The 23,917-nt window shown below is 55.7% G+C and overlaps 1 protein-coding gene across 1 annotated transcript in view; it reads right to left on the bottom strand.

The window, feature by feature from the left end:
- Positions 1 to 2,002: 2,002 nt before the first annotated feature.
- Positions 2,003 to 23,917, bottom strand: part of SMAD3 (SMAD family member 3) — a 112,739-nt gene continuing 90,824 nt past the window's right edge. Inside the window, exons 4-9 of the mRNA XM_080808401.1 lie at positions 22,853 to 22,927; positions 19,993 to 20,043; positions 10,352 to 10,564; positions 8,314 to 8,451; positions 5,758 to 5,902; positions 2,003 to 3,235 (exon numbers count right to left, since the gene is read on the bottom strand). Of these exons, the coding sequence (XP_080664527.1) occupies positions 3,112 to 3,235; positions 5,758 to 5,902; positions 8,314 to 8,451; positions 10,352 to 10,564; positions 19,993 to 20,043; positions 22,853 to 22,927 (746 nt within the window). The 3' untranslated portion in view covers positions 2,003 to 3,111. The remainder of the gene's footprint in view (positions 3,236 to 5,757; positions 5,903 to 8,313; positions 8,452 to 10,351; positions 10,565 to 19,992; positions 20,044 to 22,852; positions 22,928 to 23,917) is intronic.

Genomic DNA, 23,917 nt, shown 5'->3' with positions numbered 1-23,917 from the left:
AGCCCCGGGATCGGTCCAAACTCTAGGAAGCCAAGGGAAGATGGAGAAAAAAAAACTAAGCACAAGATATGTGCTAAAGCTCATTCCAATACATAAATGATTTTTAAAAAATCACCACGGTCAATAAAAAAATACAACACAGACAACATAAGGACAATGGGAAAGTCTGCCAGCAGCCTTGCCCTTGTGTGCGCGCGCGCTTCCTAAGAGGAGTCAGAGTCCCCGCTCCTGACTCTCAGCTTGTCTCAAAATGTCAGATCGTCTGCAGCCCGCCAGGAAGGTGGCCAACTGAGATGATGTTCCAGCACAGGCCTGTAACCCGAAGCCGCTGGGGCAGCTACCTACTGGGCTTGTGCTGGAAGGACCTAAGTTACTAAATAAAGTTGGGAAGAGGGGTGGGGGAGGAAAGAAAGAGAAGAGATGTTGGCTTCTGGGGGTGGTGTGCAGCTGAGGACCTCAGGCCCTGGGCTAGCTCCTCGGTGGCTCGGGGCAGCATCAGCCCCAGGGTGAAGGTGACTGGGTGGGGAGTCCCACCCAGGACATGACAGTTAAAACTGCCCTCCACCCCTGCCCCCGGACTACCCTATTTTCTCCTGCCCCTATCAACTGTCTTTTAAAAATTCTCTTTAATATGAAAATGTCATTCCTACAACAGGATTTTCAAACTAAGAAAACCGCTTTGTGACTTAAAGAAAGGCCACTAATATGACACAAGTTCCCCCCCCCCGCCCCGCCCCCGACCCCTGCAGACCACCCCACCCGGGTAGAGCTGCAGCCTCTCTGATGGGAAGGGCACCAAGTCCTCACCTCTAAGTCTGACTGAATTTCTTCTAGAGGTGGACTTACCTACATTTTCCTCTCACATCTTCCTCCAGGGGTCTAGTCTATAAAGAAGAGGGGCCAAGTAAGCTTTTGTAGAAACACAAGACTAAGACTTCACACCTCCTAAAAGTAGCCCTCAGCCCTGAGCATCAGCGGTGCCAAGACACCATCCAGGCGCAGCCACCAGATCGCTCAAACCGTGCTGTACCTGAAGCGAGTCCCCAAGAAACAGGAGGACGGCTGTGTGCCACAGGAAGGCCTAGGAGGAGCAGGAGGCTGATGGAGAACGCAGGCCCTCGGAAACCGCTGCCCTGGCTTCAGGGGAGGGCACCATGGCACCAGCGGAAGCCGCAGTGGAGTGCCCCCACCACAAGTCTCAGACCTGACCAGGAGCATGCGTGCAAGTCCAGATAGGCCCAGCCGGCTTCCTGGAAGCAGCAGTCGGCAGATGGCTTCACAGCAGGTGAACTCGGGCCCCTCGGTGTCCGACTGTCTCAGGGAGAGGGTGGTTGTGTGGGGTCTCTGGGCTCTGAGTCAAAGACCACCATCGGTCTGGCAAGGTGCTCCTCCCATCTCTTCCTGTGTCCTCGGGGAGCTTGGAGAGCAGCTCTCCTACCTGGAAACCACACAGCCTAGAGCTGCGGGGGCATTAGGATCCTGCCGGGGAGGCGCCGGGAAGCTCCCACTGTCTCCATAAGGCATCAGAAACGTCATCCCATTTGACATTTATACCCGCCAGAAGTAGACATTTTCTGCCCTTCACCTGGAATCAGACAGGACTTCCATGGGAAATCCCTTGGTTTTTCCTGGTAGAAATCCATGCAAAAAGATGGGATAATGTCATTTCATACAAAAACAGCGACGAAGAATAAAGTCCCAGTTACAAGTGGCAATGCTGTATTCTGCAAGAGGCCAGTTGAAAAGGAGGGCTTTTTTCCAGTTGAAATAATTTATACCAGTTTCCTCACTAATTGCCACTGGGAACAGTCCTTCTTACACAGTATAGCTGCTGAAGTTGTCACTGATGATCCTCCACCATGAGCCAGATAATCTTACATCCCTGGGGGAAAACGGCACACCTCTGTGCTCCAAGCCTCCAATTTTCCAAGGTGTAAAAAAAAAAAAAATTTAATAGCCCTTTTTCATTTGCCTATGTTGGCCTGAGATTTTTTTCCCTTCTGGTGCATTTGCTTCTATTAATTTCAGTTTCCAGAAGTGCTGGCAGGTGTCTTCTCAACAAAACCTGGAAAAGCTTCACCTTGAAAGAGAGGTTGCCAGTCCCCCCAACAACGCTGGTTTCCCCGTCAATGTGCCAACCAGGATTTTTTTTTAAAATATAAAATAAACATTTAAACGAGCATACGACAAAGCTCATTTAATTAATGCAACTGACTACGTAAACCAAGAGAGCCGGTTGCATGAGAATGGCAGGTGAGCTCTTAGAGAGGACTGCAGACCCACGGAATGGAGCGTCGCCTCCGCTCAGACCCCACTGATGTGACAGCTGCCTCCTGCCTCACGTGACCATCTCACGTGCTTCAAATCTCTGAGATTAACGTGAGAAGAGAAAATATACATTGCATAAGCGCTGAGTCTCAGCAGATCTCCCAACCGTTCCAAGTGAGAAAGGACAAATTTGAGAGGAGGGGTCTCGTCCACTTTCCCCACTGTCTGCGAGTGCATGTTCTGAGCACGCTGGCTCACCCTTCTTGGGACGCTGTCAGAGGAAAGGGGACAGATGTGCCCCCCTCCCCACCCCAAGTCAATCTGGCTCCTGGGGTGCAGGGTCTGCTGGAGTGCTGGGGCTCAGGAATGCTCAGCTGAAGCACTGGTCACAAGCGCCAGAGGGCTAGGCATGAGGTTCGCTCCCGCCCCTGCAGGCTCTGTCCCACCTAGAACACCCAAGGTGAGTTTCACACTCCAGTCCGGAACCCAGGGCCATTTCCTGTTGGACAGTGCATCCCAGATTGCTATCATTAAATCCGAAGGGGGCTGGGAGGAGGGGGCAGGTGGTGAACTACTACCTGTTTGCTCAAGCCGCCAGAGCAGAAGCCGTTCTTGCCCTGCAAACAGGGGCCAGAGGGCACATGTGTTCGGCAGACACAGCTGTTCAGAAAATCCATCTCTGGGTTTGCTTTTGCGTTTTGGAAAACAGGTCAGTGCCGCTTTGATTGAGGGAGAAAAATTTCTTCTTCATTGACAATAGTGAGTTCCAATTTTCTCCTCCTATGCGGCCTTTCCCCCCAAAGCCCACCCTCCCCCCACCCTCCCTCTTCACACCCAGTGTCTCTAAGACACACTGGAACAGCGGATGCTTGGGGAGCCCATCTGGGTGAGGACCTTGTCAAGCCACTGCAAAGGCCCATTCAGGTGCAGCTCGATCCAGCAGGGGGTGCTGGTCACGGTCTGTCTCCTGAAAGACATAGGGAGAGGGGTGGGGTGGGAGACTTCAAAAATGTGCAGAAGGACACACATACAAGTCAGAACACCTCTTCCTGCTTTGATGAGAGTCTTCTAGCCAGAGCCAGAGAGAGGCCCATGGCGCCTTCCTAGACCCTGCTCTAGAGGAGGATCCAATGACTTGCTGAGACTGCCAGGGCAACTCCTCCAACCAGGAAAGAGCCTTGAACAAATCAGGTTCTCTCACCAGGGAAGGAAATAGCCCTTCAAGGGTTAAATGTATGAGGCAAATTCCAGGGTATCCTACTTGTCCACCCATTTCTGTGACACACACACACCCCCCCCATAAAGAACTTCCAGCCTGAACAAAGGTCTCCCTGGGTCCCATCTGTCCTGAATGGGCAACCTCAGCTCCAGGGCCAGGTCCAGTCCCAGCAGGCCCTGATGACGTGTGTCTGTCTGATGGAGGGGTGTTTTCTGCACAGCGCCGACAGAATCCACATGCCATCAGTTCCCAATGTGCTGATATAATTCCCATCTATGGCCTTATTTTGGAAAATCTTACGAGCAGAGCAAGCCATGGAACAATTACTGGAAAAAACCAAGGCACACCACACGTTTCTTTTCCCCAAAGCACTTTGTCTAAATTCAGGCTGGTTGATGACGCAGCCCACAGGCGAGCTCCCAAAGGCCTCCAGTGAGCAAAGGCTATCTGCTGAGGCCGGAGGTGCTCATGCCAGCTGGAGGTGAGAGGCCTGGGTCCGGGGCCCTCCCCGCTTTTGGCCATCTGACAGGAGGGATGAAACCTTACTCTCTCTTTGGCCCAAGAGGCAGAAGGAGGGCAAGACTGTTCTGGGAAGGGGCCGCACCCGCCCATTAGGCAGCTCTGTGGGGCTGCCAGGTGGCAGTGACGTGGTAGGCCGCACAGGACCCCACGTGCTGGCAGCATGTTCCACATGGTGACACAGTGCCCCCAGGGAAAGGCTTCCACCACCAAGGGACCTCCTCCCAGCACTTGGGAGCTGGAGGGCCACTGTGGTATGCAAGCTCGAGGGCTTTTAGCTCAAGGCCACTGCCCTCCTCTCTTGGCCTAGGCTGGGCCCAAGTGGAGGTTTCTAGATGGGCTTGTGGATCCCGGGGTGCCTCTCTGACCTAAAGTGCCTGAGTACTCTGGGAAGTCTGGGTGTAGGAAGAGCAAAAGGACCTCTATCTGGCTCTTTTCCATTGGTGTCCAGCTAAGTAGTTCCCTTCCCCACTAAAAGAAAAATACTAATTTTGTAACCTTTTACTCTGGTCCCATAAATGATTTCAGCCAGGGCGAAAACGTGGGCTAAAATCTCTCTCGGGCTGGGCCCTTGGGCCTGGGCTCATCTCCTCGGGCCGTCATAACTGGGCTGTAAGTTCTCCTGAGAGGCCTGACTACTTTCATTACTCTGTTAGTCACTCATCCTGGATTTCATAGAGACGCGCACCCCCCACCCCGACCAAGGTGCTGTGTTCCCTGGGCCTGCAGGGCAGACACAGGGAACAGCAGCTCAAATACGGTAAATAGGAGAGGAATTTACGGACCGAAATCCTCTAATGAGAATCTGACTTTCCATAAGTCATGCTCATCTGGATTTCATTACAAACGGTGGCCCAGAGCCAATACTGAAATGGGTTTGGCCTGGGTGCAGAATGACTACAAAACAAAATGGATTCCAAACATCTGGAAAAATGAAGAGAAGGGGGCAGTCACTCGCAAGGCGCTGGCCCAGGCTGCCTGGCGGGCTCCTCTGCGTCTGCCACGGGAGCTGGGGGCCAGAGGGCCACAGGGCTCTGGCCCTCCCACACTCCAGTCTAGGTATGGAAAGAAAAGGGACCAGCTCCGTCAAACCCAAACCAGAACACTCTGGGAGATTCAACAGAACAGACCAGGTAGACCTGACCAGTGCTACGTTTAAGCCAGTATCTGAAATTCTGAAAACAAAACAAAACAAAACTCCTTTCTTACCTTTCTTACCTTTTGACTACCCAAATCTTCTCTCCTCCCATCTGCCTCTCAATTTAAATACCTGAGATCCTCAGGGTCACCTCCGTCAGAGGCAGAGCCCCAGAGAAGGGCAGAACAACTCCTTGGAGAGGGTTGTCCTAAAATCATCTGCCCAAAATGAACAAGGAGCAAGGAGCCAAGAGGCAGAGTGCTAGGCTCAGCTCTTCCGCTAATGATGTGACTTCAGGCAAGTCACTTTCCCTCCCTGGGCCTTGGTCCCCTCATCCGTGCACCGGCGGTGGTGCCAGCGTCCCCGCCCAGGGTGATGGTGAGGAAGAGAAGAACTAGAACATACATGTTTCTGGTGCTTGAGACACTGCCCTGCCCAGCCCTTCCTTACCCAGCGTGGCTTGGGCCCTCCCGGCCCGCCGAGCCACGGCCTCTGATCCTTGGTCTCTGCTCTCTGGGGTGAGGGTGGCCTAGCTCATCTCTAAGGGGCCCCTGCTCTGGTGCTTGAGTCCCGTGCAGTTGGGCCCCCATGACAGGTGGCACCCAGACCTGACCTGTATTCCGCTCCCCAGCCTTTGACAAAGCTCATGCGGATGGTGCACATCCGGGTCAACTGGTAGACCGCCTCGAAGCCCTGGTTGACGGACTGAGCCAGGAGGGCGGCGAACTCCTGGTTGTTGAAGATCTTTAGGTTGCACCCTGCCAAGAGAACAAAAACAGTGCTTGTGGGGACAGAGGCATACGTGTCCAGTGCCCCACTCCTGGCTGAAGCCACCTCTGGATCATCCAGAACGGCATACCTCACCCGGCTCAAGTGGCACAGAGTTATTCCGTGCGTTAGCCCCATACTCCGCACTCGGCGCCACGCTAGGGACAGGCCCCCTCAGTCCCTGCCCTTGAAGCCGTCCCCACCTCAGTGGCCAACACGCAGGGCTGGATTCAACGCTGGCCTGTGAGCTCCAGCTCCCGGAGCCAGGGAAGGCTGAGGAAGACTGTAAAGCCAGTGACCTAACAACCTGAGAGAGGTGGGCCTTGCCCTGGGCAAAAGGGCCAAGGCAGGACTCCAGGGACCAGAGAGATAAGGTACCTAAGCCAGAATGCCCATGGCTGTGTGGGGCATGGCTGACCACCCAGGGAGCAGGAGCTCTTGACAGTAGGCGCAGGGGAAACAGGCCAGACGAAAGGCTCCTCAGCCTGCTGCTCCAACAGGTGGCTGGGCAGAGGCTCCCAGGGTACCTTCTACCCAGGCTTCCCTGGTAAATCCACCTGGGACCAGGAAGGAGCAAGAGACTCAGGCCACAGTTTGGCCTTGGGGCACATGGCTGGGTCAGGGTGACATTCGCAGCAAAGTGAAGATGTGTGTCTAACTCTCCAGGCAGTAAAACCCGAGCCAGGCCCAAATAAAGTTTATAATAAATCTCCTCAAGTCGTACTGCCTGAATATGTCAATCAGAAAAATAACAGCACATGCTCCAAATACCCAACAGGTGAGCTAAGGTGACATTTATTAACAGGCCAACACTGGACTCCTAATCTTGCTGTGTGACTCTGGGCCGGTCACTTTCTCTTCATAAGCCTGGGTCTCCTTTGTAAATTGGGAGGCTGGCCTCGGGGGTCCTCCTAGCTCCTACAGTCTATGAGCTAACAAACCCCACCAGGGCCAACTCAGCCCTCCCCAGAAAGGTGTGAGATGGCTGGGGAAGGGAGTAGCCACAAGGCCAGGAACACAACTGAGCTTCCAGTTTTCTTTTTCTTCAAGGGGAAGTCTGGTGACACGGGACAGCAGGTGGGGTCCGACTCCCAGCCAAGCCAAGAAGCAGAGGGACCACTGGACTCCACGGTCCCACCGTCCTAGGCTCATCCCTGATCAGGCACTCCCCAGCCGTGTGCCTCGGGGCAGGTGGCTTACCCTCTCTGAACTTGTCTCCTCACCTGAGGAGCCAGGATAATGGGAGAAGACTGTGTGAGAGCAAAGCCAGAGACATCCTCTGGAGACACAACTACACAATGCACAGGAAATGGCAAGCGCTGTTCTTTCAGACCTTCTGCATTCTTAAGCTGACCCTGCCCAAAGCTCATCACTCTGCTATCATCTGCTACCAAGAGGAGGAAACACATGCCACACCCAGTACCAGCCCTGTCACAGCCCACACTCTGCCAGCAGCAGGGCCCAGGGCTGCGTGCCTGTGAGAAGCAGGCTCTGGCGGGGCTCTCAGCCTGGGTCTTCTAGGTCCGGAGGCCCGGATGGGTCTGTCTCTGCCTGTGTTGCTGTGCAGCTGTGGCCCTATCCAAGCCCCCCTCTGGGGTGCAGCCTGTAGCCATTTCTTGGAATACAGGTGGGATTCATCAGTTCTACTCAGAAAATCTGCAAGAGCGCCCCAAAATAAAATCAGAACTTTCTCGCGTCCTTCTGGGGCCTGGCCCCATCATGCTTTCTAAACATTTCCTGCTTCTTACATGGCCTCTCCAGCCAGAGTTCCACCCGTATGTGCCCTACTCTCCATCACCCCCGGGGTCTTGGCCCATAATGTACCCTTGAGGTCCCCACCCCAACCATCACCCTGTGCTGAATGCCAGCCAGCCCTCAATGCCTGTGTGCCGCCTTCAGGAAGCCTTCCCTGATCCATCCCAACACTTAAATGAGTTTTTCTCCCTGGATCCAAGAGCACCTTATCTCTGTTGCTTCCTTGGTGATTAGTATCTTTCCTTGTATTAAACCCATTTGTGTCTTTGTCTCATACACTCAGCCTGTCTGTAAGGTCTGTGGGGACAGCAGCAGGGCCTCCCGGACCCCTCCGTCTCCCTCAAGCACCTGGCATGGCGCCCACATGCCATGCGAGTTTGTGGAATGAAGGACGAAAGCATGATGCCTGGGCATCTGTGCATGCAGGGCAGCAAGCAGGTGGCCGCAGATCAAAGGCAGAGCGATCAGAGGCTGCGTCTGCTCCTGGGAGGGTCAAGGAGAGTGCAGTCGGCCAGTAAGACACAGACAAAGCCCCTATGAAGCCCCTCCAGGTTGGCAGTACAAACGCAGAGGAGGAGAAAGGTAAGGATGGAGAAACCCCCGGCATCCAGGAAGCGCCACAGGGTGGGGCTGTGAGAGCTCATACCTGGCGGGATCTTGCAGACAGTGGCCGGGTGCCAGCCATAGCGTTGGTTACAGTTGGGCGACTGGACGAAGATGGCGCTGTCGCTGAGGCACTCTGCGAAGACCTCCCCTCCAATGTAGTACAGCCGCACGCCTCGCCCTGGAGAGATGGGGGTCAGACTGGCGGGGGGGGGGCTGGCCCCAGGGCCAGCTGAGGCACGCCAAGGGGCCCAAGCTGCAGCCAGTGCTCTGAGCGACTGCTTCCCCACTAGCCTCACCGGACAAACAGGACCCAGAACCCAAGCTTAAACCCACAGGGGGTGTGGGGGTGACACCGGGTCCCCTAACGCGGAGTGGCCAGTGATGCAGGGAAGGGGCATGGGCTAAGTCTGCATGACGGCCTTGGCCATGGGCCAACATCAAGTTCCTGAGCCTCTGAGCCTCCGTCTCTCCATCTGGAAGATGGGCGACACTCACACACACCTCATAGGGTGGCCGAGCCCCACACGGCGCCTGCTGAGCGGGAGCTACAACACAAACTCATTCAGCAGACATCCCAGGAGCCCTTCATGACAAGGATGGCTTCATGCCACCCTGTACCTTCTCCCCTCAATGCATTTTTCTAAAACATTCCATAGGTTTCTGTCATTCACTTTTCCTCCATCTCTTAAATCCATTCCAGATGGACAGAAATTATTTTTAAGTTGGCTCTGCAAGCTGAGCAAGCAGTTACGTAAACACGCTGACATGAGTGCCGCTCTCAGCCCGGGGAGGCTCTCTTCTGCACGGGACGGCCTCTGTTGCCGCTTCTGGGGAAGAGGCCCAGAGGGCTGGAAGACGGAGCCAGATTCTACAGGCACGAGGTCAAGTGGGACAGAAACCAGGGGGCCGCTGGGAGCTCTGCCTCCTCATCCCATGATGGCCCCAGGGCCCCTTTCTCCTTAGTTTGGCACCACACGTGAGGGGTGTGGGGCGACTCGGGGTCCACAAAGAGGGGCCGCGGGATTGTCTGTCAAGAGCAGAGGCAGAGATGGAAAGACCCCGACAAAAAGAACAAAAATGTGTTTTGTTTTGGTAGTTTCTGAACCACTATTTTTAAAACATAGGAAAGCGTAAGGAGAATAAGTAAACACCTCTGGATGCCACCCAGGATCCATATCTTTTTTAACGTAAAACAAATATGGACGCTGTCTGGTAAGGCTGAGGGCTCAGTGGCAGGGGGCTATTTGTCACCAACTAGGTCACACTCACGGTGTGGCCTCGGCAAGGCTCTGCTCTCCCGTGGGCATCAGGTTGTTCCCTGGAGAACCAGAACCCCAGGCCCAGACCCATGGCTTCCCAATGTTTCATCTTTTAACCATAAAATCCTCTCTTCAAATGAAATTTTCCGTGAAACTCAAGACATGATATGGACAAGATCAAGGGCGCTCTGGTGCACTTAAGACCAGACCCGCTGGTGCCCTGCCCAGCTCTGGGGTTTGCCCTGGAGCCCAGGGGCTCTGGACTGACCATACCCTATTATACCATCTCCAGGGTCCTTTGAGGGACTCAGGATCCCCAAACTACGAATATCCAAGTGACACACACACAGCTCCCTCTTCCATAAACAAAGTGGTCTCTTAAGTATGTTCTGGGTGTTAGAAGGTTCTGGCAGCCTATATGAAATTAATAAAAGATCCCTCTGGACACCACCTACCTATCCACCTAGCAGTCAGTCCTTTAGGAGTATGTTTATTAAGATAATCACATATATTGTCCTCTTCATAGATTTGCCATTTTTATCCCCTCAACTCAGTGTTTTCGTCCTTGGGTTTCCCCTCTTCAGACTTAATCTGTGTTTTCGAATGGGAGCGAACAAGCAATGTGAAGTTTTCTGGCCTGGCCCCTAAATAGGGCAATACAGAGTTCGAGGGCTGGCTGGGGGAGTGGGTCCTTTCCCTAGGCCCCAGCAGAAGGTACGGCACAGCAGGGGGTAGGAGGGGCAGGTGGGTTTTGGGCCCAGGCTGCTGGGGCCGCTGGGGGTTGGGAGGGGGGTGGATGAGGAAACAGGGTGCCCTTACCGATGTGCCTCCGCGTGAGCTCCACCGCCGCGTTCCTGTTGACGTTGGAGAGCAGCCCCAGGCAGAAGCGCTCCGAGTTGGAGGGGTCGGTGAAGCCATCCACGGTCATGGAGGGCTGCGAGGCGTGGAATGTCTCCCCAACGCGCTGGTTCAGTTCATAGTAGGAGATGGAGCACCAGAAGGCCGGCTCGCAGTAGGTGACAGGCTGCAGGTCTGGGGAGACAAGCCAGGCTACTGGGTCAGGGGCCCCCAGTTCGCCTGCTCCCCAGCAAGCTCCCCTGGCTGCTCCGCAAGGCTATTTCTGTACCTCTCCGAGGGTGTTATAATCCCCAGACCTTGTGCCTTGTCCTACCGAAGCCTGCAGGCTGCAATGTGGTAAAGTACTCTAGCGTTTGGAAAAGGGCTTCTCCACTAGCCTTGCCACTTTCATTTAGTCTTAGCTCATAAAGGGCCCCGTCCTGCCTGGCTGGCCTTAGGTTCAGGCTGCCTTCAAGGAGGGCCAGGCACCACCCAGCACCTGGGTAAGCCCGCTGAACAGGCCTGGCAGGTTCCCCAGGGGTGGCCATGCCACCCACACGGCCACCTCCTGGCCTGTCGGCCTCCAGAGGGGCTTTCAGCTTTCAGCTCTGCCTGGTCTTGGGTACTCCTAGCCTGTCGAGCTTCAGAGTCCGAGCCTGTAAGATGACAAGGCTGGCAAAGCCCGGGCTGTGGGGGACCCACAGGGCGCTGGGCCTCCGACCACACGCACATGGTCCACAGAGTGAACCCACAGCTATTATAGAAACTATCTTCCAAATGTCTCCACGTGCTGTCTGTTGGGATGGCTAAGACACAAAGCCACCTAAAAGAAATTCTCCATTTGTCCTGTGGTCTCAACCAAGGGCTCCTCAAAGCAAAACTGCCATCTTGGGAGATACCAGTTCTCTTTCTAATAAGAGTTGGGAACCCTGAAATAGAGGTTTCCCATTACACAATCCCCCCATCATCTTTCCTGGAACTCCCTCACCTTCCTGTCACCTCCGGCCACCCTAGTCCACACCTGCCCAGGCCGCTGGCCCTCCTCCCTGCATCATCTCTGACACCCCATTGGGTCCATGCTTGGCCCTGGGCCAGGCCCCCATCCTTCCTCCCTGCCATCAGTGCTACAGCATCCTAACAGGACCCCCCAGCACTCCGGTCCAGCCTCCCTGCCCCGCACGGCCCCAACATGGGGTGGAGTATCGTCCTGACCCCCCTCACTGCCTATGTGAATCCACCTCCCTCTTGGAGAACCAAGGAGGCCCCGCCCCTTCTCACTCCTCCATCTTAGACCTCCAGCCTGATCTTAAATATATTTGGAGTCCCCTGAGTACTTAGGGTGCATCTGTGGGATCGGGTACAAGGGACAGGAAAGGCTCACCGTGCCAGCGCTGAGCCCTGGCCAGAGACCCCAGCTCACTGCCTGGAGTGAGAACCCACGGGGAAATCTGCTCACCAGGCCTTTGGAAATGTGTGAAGCACAAGAGGGAAAAAAAAAAATCAGAAACTGTTCTGGGAGGGGCCTGCAGGGCCGAGGGCCCAGATCTACTTGTGGGGTCTGTGCCTACGATCCCTTCTCAGGGGAAGGAGAACGCCTACCCTGTGTGTGAGAAGATGCAGATCGGTAACATTCCTGCATTCAGCACAGGCCCAGAAAGCGTCTGTGGGAGGGCTAGGACACCTAGATCAGCCTCTTCGCCCCAGCATCATCAACATCTTGGGCCAAATGATCCTTGGATTGGGGGGGGGGGAGAGCCCCATCTGTTACAGGCTGTCTAGCAGCACTCACTAAATGCCAGTGGCACACATCCATCACCCCCACCCCAGCCGGGCCAAGGACAAATGGCTCCAGACACTGCCAGCTGTCTTTGAAGGGGCAGAAGAGCCCCTGCGTGGAGACCACCGCCTTCCAGCTTTAACCAGGTTGGAGCCCAGGCTTTACCGCCAGGCGGCCCAGAACGCACTCTGTGCTCCACCCGGATTGGCTGTGTGACTGAGCAAACCAGACGAGCTCTGAGGGTTTCAGCTTGACACGTGGCTCTCCACACCAACGCCGCCCAGTCTGCGGACCGACCGGGAGAAATCCCAAAAATACAGGGCACGCATCAAGCATTCCATACGTGGTACTGACGATTAGAACTGAGGATGTACGTGAACCTGAGTACGTCCTGCTCCTGTCCCGGCCTCCACTGCGGGGAAGCAAAACGTCCTTGGCCCTCTCCTCTCTTCCCAGGGTATAGGGAGGGAAGATGAGAGACGGTAGGGGCTACTTTTAATGGGGGAGGGAGGAGTGATGGGGCAGGGGCGACCATGGCTTGTGGCCTGGGCCCCGGAAGTCGGGTTAAGTCACATGGGCCACATCCGGCTCTGGTGTCACTCCACGCTCCGACATTCCAATGAGATAAGCTATATTTTAAACAGTGTGGTCACTAAAATGTGAGCTATGTTGCTTTGGCAACCTTAAAAAAAAAGAAAGAAAGAAATCCAAGTATAATCCAGGCACTCAAAAGGGTCGGGCAACGTGTCAGAGGCAAGAGGTCCTAAGCAGGGGCTGCTGACCACCACTGCCCAAGGGCTGGCTCTGCTAACCTTGCTTTGTGAGCTCTCCTGGCCTGGACAGCCACTGCAACTTTCCTGGAAGACGTCTAGTGCAGACCATCCAGGTCACTGTGCATCTGGCGGGGGTCAGCCTGGAGAGGCAGCTGGGGCTGCTCTGCACTGGCCTTGGCGTCCCCAGCAAAGTACAGAACAGAGTCCTCATCCCAAATCATAAAGCCTTCCAGCACCCCCTGGGTTTAGTGCAGACAGAAGAGAGAGAGAGAGCTTGGCTCCCAGGAAGCCTGGCACAGCCTACCCAGCAAAAGAAGAAAAGCCACAGGCCACCCATTGGGTAGCATGGTGCCAGAACCACTCAGGGGAAATGTGGGCTTTGAGGCATCTCAGAACCAGAGACAGGCTTGGGGTCCTGGCCCAAGAGGCCCCCCAAGCAGATCTGAGCCCTTATCTAAACATCCCTACAACTTACAGATACACACTGGACAATGTGGTGGAAAACGCTGGACTCGGGAGCCTGACACATAATTAAAGAGATGCTAGTTTGAGGAGTTAGGGGTGTGGGGGAGGGCAGGACAGTCAGGCCAAGGCCAAGTCTGAAGGGTACCATTTTCCTGAGTGCTGTTCAGATGAGCTGGCCTGTGTTTGGAAGCAGGACTGAGCTGGGGCAGTGCCCCCAGCCATGTAGTCACAAGTCTCCAGAAACACCTAAGACCCAGCCATGCCTTTCACCTCTGTCCCTCCCGGCACCTCTCAGCTGCCCCTCCTCAAGAACCTCTGCAAAGGGAGCTGCAGACCAAAACGTATGGCCGCCACCTCTGGGTTCTCCCTTGAACAGCAACTTATTCTTAAACAGCACAGGTATCCTCATTTTTATTTCCCACCCAAAGACTTATCCACGTCATGGTTAAGTACAAGAAAAATACAAAGTCAGGATGCTGGAAATGAGAACATTATAAACAGTAAAATCATGGGTTATAGTTACTGAGAGAGCACTCAGCTTGGCTCTGAGCTCCCTAGCACACAAGGCAAAAAGGGAACATCACATGCTACGTGTCTCTGGTTGTGTACAGAGAAGGCTGACAAGTTCTGCAGGGGAATGAAAGCTTGCCCTGGCCCTAAGTCTCAAAAGAAATCTTTTAAGAAATCAGGTGGCAACCTGAATCTCCTCCCACATCCATCAAGCCAGCCAGCCTGAATTCCAAGAGTCTTCCAACAAATGCAGAGGCCATTTTGCATAAGATCGCTCCTTGCAAAGGACCTGAAGACATGCCACACAGAGGCTCCTGTGAGAGGATGACTCTCCCGGGGCTAAGGGCACTTGCCTCCCTGACAGTGGTTTTGCGTCTCCAGGCCACAGACTCAGCACACCTGGCATGCTAGACAATGGCGTGTGCCCAAGGCTGCCCCTGCACACGGCCCTGCTCCCGGGAAGACTGCTGCGTCTGGGCTCATCGCTCTTCCCAGAGCAGAGGTGTTGGAGCCGCAGGAACCTCCCGCTCCCACCGTTCTCCGCCCCCTACCCCCACCAGCATGGTATCAGCCAAACTTCTCCAGGGGCGTGGGGCACTTCATTCACAGCTGGCTCCCCGCCAGCCTGACGGCGCTGGCTGGCTTCGCTTTTAAGCCCTATTCCAAGCTGGCATAGACTTTCTGTTTTGTTTAAGGAAAAGAAAACAGAATAAAACCCAGAAGGCAACGTTTGGATTAAGGGATGCCTATTAAAAACATGTGCAAGAGATCCAAATCCGGTAAAGGAAAAGGAGTGGGGGACGGCAGGGGGAAATTAACTTTCTACGATGAATCAAAAGCTAGGAGCGGGCAAAGCACCAGAGTCACAAGGGGGTAAAGGTCGGAATGTGAACAAACTGCCTTCGCCTGGGCCCTCCTCCCCTGTGGAAGGCAGTGTGACCTCCCGCCCTGGAGATGCCACGCTCCAGTCCCCAGGCACCCCCACGATCCTAGCTCAGTCCCTGCCGTCCCTGCTGCCTGGGCTGCCCACCCCTCAGCGACCCAAGCTCAACCATTCAGCCCTGGCTCACATGGCTCTGGAACATTCCCTCACCACTCTGTGCGTCAGAGCCACTTGTGTCCCCGAAAGGTTAGTTCCCGCAGGCCCAGGATGGCGGGCTCCCCACACCTGGGGCTCCAGTTCCAACCTAGCTCCTTAAGGGGGAGGACAACAAAACGAGGTGTGCAGGGACAGCAGCCCCCCCCCTTCCAGCTAGGACCAGTTTGCTGCAGCCAAGACCAGGGGCTGCCTTGCTGTCATCAAGACGCCTGTAATTTCTTAAGCTTGAGGAGATCAGAGCCTGAGGAGACCATAGCAAGAGCTCTATGTGGCAGCGGGAAGACACCTGGAACCAGGCAGGCTGTCACCTGGACACCGGCCTCTTTCAGGCAGGAGAGGAAGAGAGCTTCCACGTGAGACACTCCGGGAACTGTCACCTGGCCCAGCTCCAGTGTAGCCGCTACCCCGGGGGTGCTCCCTGCTACCTCTTTTCCCTCAGTCAAGACCCCTTCCCAAATGTCTCCCTTTAAAGCAAGAACCACTTACTCACCGGCAGGGTCCAGCTCATCTTGTTCCTCTTCCCATTTCCCTTCTCCCTCCCCTCCATTCAGCCCAGTCCTTGACTTTGGGGCTCAGGAAAGCCCAGGTGACTCATGGACCACGACGTGGAAGCACAGGCTCGGCACCTGCTCACATCCCTTCCCTGCAAGACGGAACTGCCGGGTCTCCCCAGAGCCTGCCTCTGACAAGGAGCTGAGCTGGCGGGCAGTCACTCATCTGGGCCCCGCCCCCAGTCACCAGAAGTGGCCTCGCTGTGGCAGGAGCCTCAGTCTCTTGCCCGGAGTGGGAAGGAAATGAGGAGCGAGCCAGATGTCCTCTGTTTCCTCTCTTCCCACATAATTGCTTTGCAGGAAATAGTCCAATGTCCTGAGATGTCCCCATCCTTCCCTACTGTCATCTTGCCTTTTACTTGCCCTGCCCATACCACTGCAGGACCTCAGTCCCCATCTTTCCCCGCAGGTGCTCCGAGGGTGCCCTTGAACTCCCGACGTCACCTCAAGGCCTCTCCTTCTCACCTGCTCACTGGCCTCCCTCCCACCCCTCTGGCTGCCGGACCCAGCCCTCCCCTGACCCTCAGCCTCTTCCCCAACCTCCTCCCTCCCAGGGCATCCCATCAGTCCCTCTCTGGCCTTCCTTCCTCCTCGAGCTGGGTTTCCCTCTCCCAATTCATCCACTCCCAGGACTTCAGCCGGATCTCTGTCAGAGTTTCCAGGGTGAGATCCTACAGATGGTTGACAGGTTATGAGAGCGAAGTGTTTCGGCAGGGCTCCGATGCGGGGGCGAAAGGCTCCAACCAACGGGCCTCCCTTCCACAGGGCTGCTCAGAGGCCTTCCCATGTGAGTGCCCTGGGTGCCCAGGGCGGGGGGTGTGGGGTGGGGGGGCTTATGGCACAGGTTTCCAAACTCCGGTGATGACAAAACCCTGTCTCCCTGACCCCACTTTGGGAAAGGCCGCCCACAGGCTAAGGGCTTCCAAAGTCAGCAGGGCCAGCCCCGGCGTCTCTCCGGACGGCTTGGTTGTGTCCTGGACACAGTTAGACACCAGCCACTCATTGCCACCTTCCCGCCCAAGCCCATTCCGGCTCCTGGACGTCCTGCCTCACCAGCTTCCCAGTTAAAGTTGGTCAATAATTGCCTGCTGATTCAGGCCCGCAGCCTCTCTCAGTGACCCTCCCAGTCCCGCCGCCATCGCTCCAAAGCGTTCATCTTGGTCTCCTTCACTTTAACAGCTTTCTAAGGGCAGGTTTTTCTTTTTAAATTTGGGGGGGCAAGGGTTTGGCCACCAGCCATTTCCTCTAGAGTTTAACTTCTGTACAGTGGCCAGGTTAATCTTTATGAAGCTGTCATCTGATAACCAACCACCCTTCCCCCAATGACTTCATTCGTAGGCAAGAAGGGAACCACTGAGTGTGGCATTCAAGGCTCTTTGCTCAGTGCCCCACTGCATCACCAGCCTCATCTGCCCCCCTCATCCCAGCCAACCACAGCAGTGGCTGTCCTCTGAGCTCCCCCTCCCCTTTCATGCCCTTCCTTCTAGCTTCGATGTCCTTCCCTCCTTCTCCACCTCCCAGCGTCCCACCTGTCCTTCTGGGGCCAGCTCACACCTGTCACCATGACTCTGAGGTCTTCCTACCTGATCTGGCACTTTCCTCCTTGGCCTACACAGTTCCCCTTCTGCCTACTCCCTTGGGGTCTGGCACAATGCCTCACGGGGGGACAGAGACCCCTCCCACCACGCCCATCAGATTGTGAATGCCCACATGGACTCCCAGTATCTGCACATACTGGGAACACAGCAGACCTGACTGAATGAATTCCACAGGGACACAGGCCAGCCTGAGGGCAGGTCCTTACTGGGACACCGTCACTGCCTCCTCTGGACGCTCTGGCTATTTCAACCGCACCTACTTCTCGTTTCATAATCACGTTTACTCCTGCCTTACTGATTCCCCACAAGGCCACAGTATCTTGATGGCAGGGTCTGTGAGTCCTCCTTGAACCCCCCACCCCACCTGTACTGGCAGGAAGTTCCTGGGGCATCAATGAGGAAGGAGGAGACAGGCTGGCGGGCAGGGCTCCCACACCCGAGACCCGCCCTCAACGCCAATCAGTGCCCTTCTAGAGCTTTGTCCTGAGGAGGAGATGAGGACGGGGGAGCTGGTCTAAACAACGCAGTGAGACCGTGTCCGGCTGCAGACAGAAGCACGTGCTCCGAATCCCAAAGGCCTGAGTTCGAAGCTTCTCCATTGACTTGGCAGGAGTGAGGTGACCAGCCTGCTCCTTGGCTTCCTAATCAGGCAAGTGAAGAATCATAGTACTGCCATCGTGTGCAGTGGTTACGAACCCTGGGTTAACATGCATGAAGTGCTCCAAACACTAAGTTGTCAAGAAATGTCTGCCATCATCATCACCACCTTCATCCTTCCCTTCCAGAGAGGATGCCTGGAGTCCCGTGAGATTTTCTGGGTGGGGACGAAGCCAAGAGTTTTGAAAAGGTGAAGGTGTGGGGGGTGGTTCTGGGGCCCCGCAAGTGGACAGGAAGCAGTGATGTCTTACCACGAGTCCTGCCCCTGACTCATGAGCTGACTCGTCCCCCCCATGCAGGTGTTCCCAGCACACCGGCCCCCACTCTCCCTCCACCCGGCCTGGGGGCTGTTCCTGCCTTTGGAGAAATGACCGAAGCATTCTCAGCCCTCACACAAGGGGCCTGAGGAATGGGGCAGCAGGAGGGAGAACTGAGTCAGTGGGACACCCCTGCCCCAGGTCCAAGTTCAAAAACCATCCTGTCATCCTGGTCTACCCAAACTAGAAGGGAATTCCCAGCAAGCTACCACCTGGGACAGCTTTCATTCTGAACCACTGAGGCAGCACGGCTTCCGAGGCAAGGGCCTGCCTCAGGGTCTGCGGACTCACGGGGCTGCCTTGGCCAAAAGCCGGGGGAGTAAAACGGCCCCCAAATGAAATTTAAACCAGCTAACCCCAAAAGCTGGAAACCCAGAGTCGAGTTCAAGATCCTGGCCTTTAATTTCTCAAGTGTTAACACAGCTTCTAGCCTTCAGAGTTTGTTTTTAATAACTCAATCGGTCCTTTCACATCAGGAATGTGACCTTCCCTCCGCAAAGCCCAACATTCACAGTGATATTATTTTACAAAGATGTTAGAACAGATTCGCCCAAAGTCCCATTTCACACTGCCCACTTGTCAGCCTCTATGAAAGGGGTTTCAGGCACCTCCTGAGGTTCTAAATGCTTTTCTTCATCTGATGCTATCAGTCAAGGCCTGGAAACAACTGGGAATAAAAGCCAGACCAACCTCTACCCCATTCGCGGAACTTGGATATTAACTCTTTCTTTTCCCGAGCCACAAACCAAACCCCAGCAGTCAAGCCCAAACGAAATCAAACTCACATTTTCCCAAAACTACCAGACCAGCACATTAAAAAAGACAGCCCCTCAGTGAAGACAGAGTGGAAGTTCCATTTGCCCAGGGCCTTCAGCAGGCCCCACGCAGGAGCGGATGGGCGTTCCTGGAGCCCAGAAGCCGCCCTCACACAGAAATCATGGTCCACCTGCTCCAAAACATCAGGAGACAAGGCAAGAAGAGAGAGGGGGCATCTAAGTATGGAAATGCCTTTACAAAGGAACAAGAAGAATGAAAAAAAAAAACAAAAAACCGGATGGACAACTGTAATCACCATCAGGGAGGCACTAATACAGACCCCTGATCCACAAACCTCGGAAGGATCATAACAAAACAAGAACAGTGTGGGAGGGTGGGGGGATAAGGGGCAACTGTGCTCACCCTTCCCCCACCCCCAATTTCCTTATATCTCACTGTTTCAAATAAAAGGCACATGGGCTGCCTGGGTGGCTAAGCCAGTTAAGGATCTGCCGTCGGCTCTGGTCATGATCCCGGGGTCCTGGGATCGAGCCCCACATCAGGCTCCCCGCTCAGTGGAAGAGACTGCTTCTCCCTCTGCCCCCCCACCCTGCTTGTGTTTTCTGTCTCTTTTCTGACAAATAAATAAATACTCTTTTAAACACTAAGCTTTTAAAAAAAAAAACTAAAAAGTACATAATTATAAGATGAAATACTAGGATAAAACCCTAAGTCTCTTTTGAAACTAGTCAACAGAAGTCAGGGGGCCAGAGTCCACACGGCCGTCCGTGGCTTTGCATCAAACCACACACGAGTGCTTGGCTGACCACAGCTTCTCGGCTCCTGAGCACAAGGTTTGGGGGATTTTCATTCACTCACGTCTGACAGCCACTCAGGGGAAATACAAACCCAGCACATGGTCACCTTTTTCCTGCCACCACTGCTCTCAGGTTACTCTGTTCCGTGGGTGACCCCAGAATCACTGTAACCAGAAACCTGATGGGCTGAGCTCAGCTGATGGTGGGGGTGGGGCGGGGGTGAGGGAGAGAGCCTTGCGCTCAGGGCCCCCTCCCCACACCGGCCTCCAGCCAGGGCTGCTGCTAGACGGGGAGGTACTTACCCAAATTATTGTGCGCTGGGGACATCGGATTCGGGGATAGGTTTGGAGAACCTGTGAGGTGAGACACAGTCGTGAGAACTAATAGAACATTCTTGACTTGGAGAGCCGAATTACTGAACGCCTGCCTCAAGATGGGGCAGCTCAACCCAGTCCCTGGGTCCCAGTCTTTACCTGCGGCACAAAGGGATAATCAGATAACCTCGGAGGTCTCTCCCAGGACTCAATGGTGTGAGAGTCCTGCCCAAGCCCACAGCGCAGGGCCCCAGAGCTCCCCTGCAGCTATGCCCCCAGGCAAATGAGACGGGCAGGGAAGGCCCTCTCCCCAGCTTTGCTCAAAGGCCCAGGCAGCAAAGCCTCAACGTCCTGCACAGCAAGGCCTGCAGCTCTCCGTCCCAAATGCAGCCCCTTCCCGGGTCTCAGGAAACTCAGCAAGCTGCCTCAGAACTCCCACTGGCCTCCAACCAGAGTGACATCCGACATGAGGCATGATGGTTCCTGGGGAACAATGTCTGAACCCACCCAGTTCTTCCTGTCCTACAGAGAAAACCGCATGGCATCAGACAACCCAGCGGCGCCTCTCCCCAGAGCAACTTGGCTCATCCCCGTGTCCCTGCCCCCAGCTGGAACAGCCTGTGGGAGGCACAGGCCCCTGCCACCTGCCAGTCTGCCTGCAGAGGTGTCTTGAGCTGTTAAAGGGGGTCTGTTACTGCTCCCCAACCCGGCTGTAACCTCCCCGAGGGTGAGGGAGGAGCCATGGGCTGCCTTTCCTCCTCCAGAACCCAATCCATCAGGGGATATGGAAGAGCCCGGGAAGAGGCAGAGTTTCCAAACTGGCCCCAGAGTCCAGGCCTGCGCCCAGTGTATCAGCTGTGGGGTTTTAGCAAAGTGGTTTAACCTCTTTGAGCCTCAATTTTTCCCCCGCTTCAGGTATAAAATGCGAATAATAGCATCCACCATGTGATCTGCAGACGTGAAGGGAGGTTGTGCGCATACAAATGGCTGCCCCTGACTGGCACACGATGGGCGCTCCGTAAATGCTTTCCTGTTTTGTGGCAGCCCAAATCAAGGCAGCCTGGGGAAGGCCTGGCCTAGAAGGGCCCGTGTGCATGTCACGGGGGCCACAGGGCCAGAAAAGGTGGTCCTCAGGCCCCAACTAATACACTACCATATCTCAGCTGCCAAGATAGCAACCTGACTGGTTTCCATGTAGACATCGAGTGGAGAACTGAGGATAAGCCGGAGACCCCACCCATGGGCGGGGGGGGGTCCCTGAAGCCCAATGTCCACCTCTGACAGACGACGGGCGCCCCCAACAGGGCCCCGCAGGTACACTGATTGTGGGGAGAGGAGTGGACAGACAACGGGGCAGAAAGGAGGGCAGGGAGGAGCCGAGAAACGAGAGCTGAGCGGGGCGGTGGGGGGAAAGGGGCAGGCTGCTCATTCGGTGCCCGGACCCTCTCCCTTGGCCTGTTTCCTTTGACAACCGCAATCATTCCACGCACAGGAAAAAGAGCAAGGAGGGGAGAGAGAAAGGAGCGAGGAGCCACGTGGCCTCCGGAGAGATGCTGCTCAGCCGACGCCTCACGCCAGCACCTCAGAGCCGCGAGCTTGCATGGGCCGCTTGGCACCAAGTACAGGAGGCCTTCGGCACATTCCAGCTGGGTCCACACCGTCCGCCACTCAAGGGGGGTGTGTGCTACCCACCACGTGCCACGATGCCCAGACTAGGTAGCAGGCAACTAGGTTCATGGTGAATGAGCACGTTTCCTTTGTGCTTCTTGCGGGAATCGCACACCCTCCCCTGGGCCATGGGCAAGGGTGGCCGGCTCTGTCTCCCACCATGGCTCTGTGTGGACCCAGCATGCCCGCTCTTGTCGGGACGGACACCTGCTCGGCTCCCTGCTCCTCCTCACCCGACCACACACCCTGCGAGTGCACAGTCTATGTGGCTGGCAGGTGGGCTTCGGTTCTGGGAGCCAATGTGGTCCGGTAACAAATGACGCAGGACATCTGGTGACAGGGTGGCTGGGTCCCTCTTGACAGGAACACCTCAATCACGTTTGGTCACTACACACAGATCCCCCAGCAAAGACCCTGTCTCTGCGGGGCTCTCCCGATCTTGGGTGATGGAGCCCACCCCCACCAGCCGACTGCCAGCAACATCTCACAGTGGGGTGGGGGAGAGGGGCCAGACTCTGCCTACAGCCCAAGGGGACTCCTGCCCACTCCCAAGCCCCGAATGACTGTCCTCCCACCTCTCCCCGCTCTCCAGCCACACTGAGCTCTCCTCGTCCCAGGAAGGCACCAGGCTGTCCTGCCCACGTGCCCCAGGACTCTGCCTGGCATACCCTCTGCCTGCCCCGACGGCTTGGCCAACACCTGCCCAGTTCTAAGACTCAACTCAAGAGACACCTACACTGGGGCGCCTGGTTGGCTCAGCGGGTTAAGCCTCTGTCTTCAGCTCAGGTCATGATCTCAGTGTCCTGGGATCAAACCCTGCATCGGGCTCTGCTCAGCAGGGAGCCTGCTTCCCCCCTCTTGGCCTGCCTCTCTGCCTACCTGTGATCTCTGTCAAATAAATAAGTAAAATCTTTAAGAAAGAGAGAGAGAGAGAGAGAGAGAGACCTACACTGTGAGGCACTGCTCCGTCCCCAGGGCCTCCCACCTTGTGCCCCACGCCCTAGGGGCATAAGGCAGATCACTGCCCGCTGTCTCCCTCTCAGGCAGGGAGCAGCTCAGGCTCACTCCTCTATCCCCAGCACGGGGCACACAGAGGTTGCTCTGTAAATGCCTGAGAGAGGGCTGGAGGGATAGAGGGATGGAGGAGAGGCAGGCACTCAGACAGGATTAAGACTCTGACCTGCATCCATGCTGTGGTTCATCTGGTGGTCACTGGTCTCTCCATCTTCACTCAGGTAGCCAGGGGGTGGGGTTTCTGGGAATCAAAAGGAAAGTGGTTCATTAAATGGCCTCCAATGTTTGGCTTGGAGAACCCCGCTACACACATCACACAGTCACGCCACCGCAGCAGATGCTGCAGGAACTCAGCCCCGGGGCAAGGGCACTGTCTCCTGGATCCTGCGATCATCACACTCTTCGACCCCTGGCTCCTCACCTGGATGGGGACCACCTCTGTTCATGTGGCCCTGACTCCCGAGACTGACATGCTTGTTCCGAGAGCCTCTGCCAGACTAAGTGCTCCCCACCCTGGAAGGTCAGGTGTAAGCCCACCCCTCCAAGGAGGCTGTGGACTTGCCTCAGCCTTGCCCATCTCTGTCCTCCCAAGGGCAACCGTCTCATGGTGCCCTTTGGCTCTGCTGTCTACTCCTGCAGGGACACCCTGGTCTTTGTCGTCCCTCTAGGGGCGGTCCTGGCCTCCCAGGGCGGCTGCAAGTTCACTGACAGCAATGACTGTGATCTAGTTCTCTGACTGACCCTGGACGGTGACTGAGCTCTCTAAGGTTTGCTCGGTGAACACAGTAACCTACCGCCAGGGACCAGTGCCCCTGTGAAGGACCTGGAAAGGCTGGGTCTGTAAAGGGGTCTCTTGGAACGCTCTGCCCCAGCGCACAGGCCTGTGGTCAACCTCAGCACCGCTAATTCACTCAGGGTGAGAGGCTCCCTCCAACCAGAGCGCTCTCGGAAAGGCAGGCGGCAGGATTCCTGCCACTGGGACCAGCCCAAGCACCGCCAGCAGTTTTCCTGGAAGCCCCAGGGCTGGGTGATTCACACCTTATTTGCATGTAAATGAGGGGCTTCTAAAAACATTTGCACTCTGACAGCTGAGCCCACTTTCTCCCGGTGCAGTAAAAACTCCAGTGGGCAGTAGCTCCCGCCCAGGCTGCAGTCCCTCCACCAGGCTTACTTACTTAGGACCCCGGTTCGGTTCTCCGCACTGGCCGCCCAGCCCTCGGCTCCCCCACGG

Source organism: Martes martes (assembly GCF_963455335.1).
Source record: "Martes martes genome assembly, chromosome: 7".
Classification (NCBI taxonomy): Eukaryota; Metazoa; Chordata; class Mammalia; order Carnivora; family Mustelidae; genus Martes; species Martes martes.
This window is presented reverse-complemented; position numbering and strand designations above follow the sequence as displayed.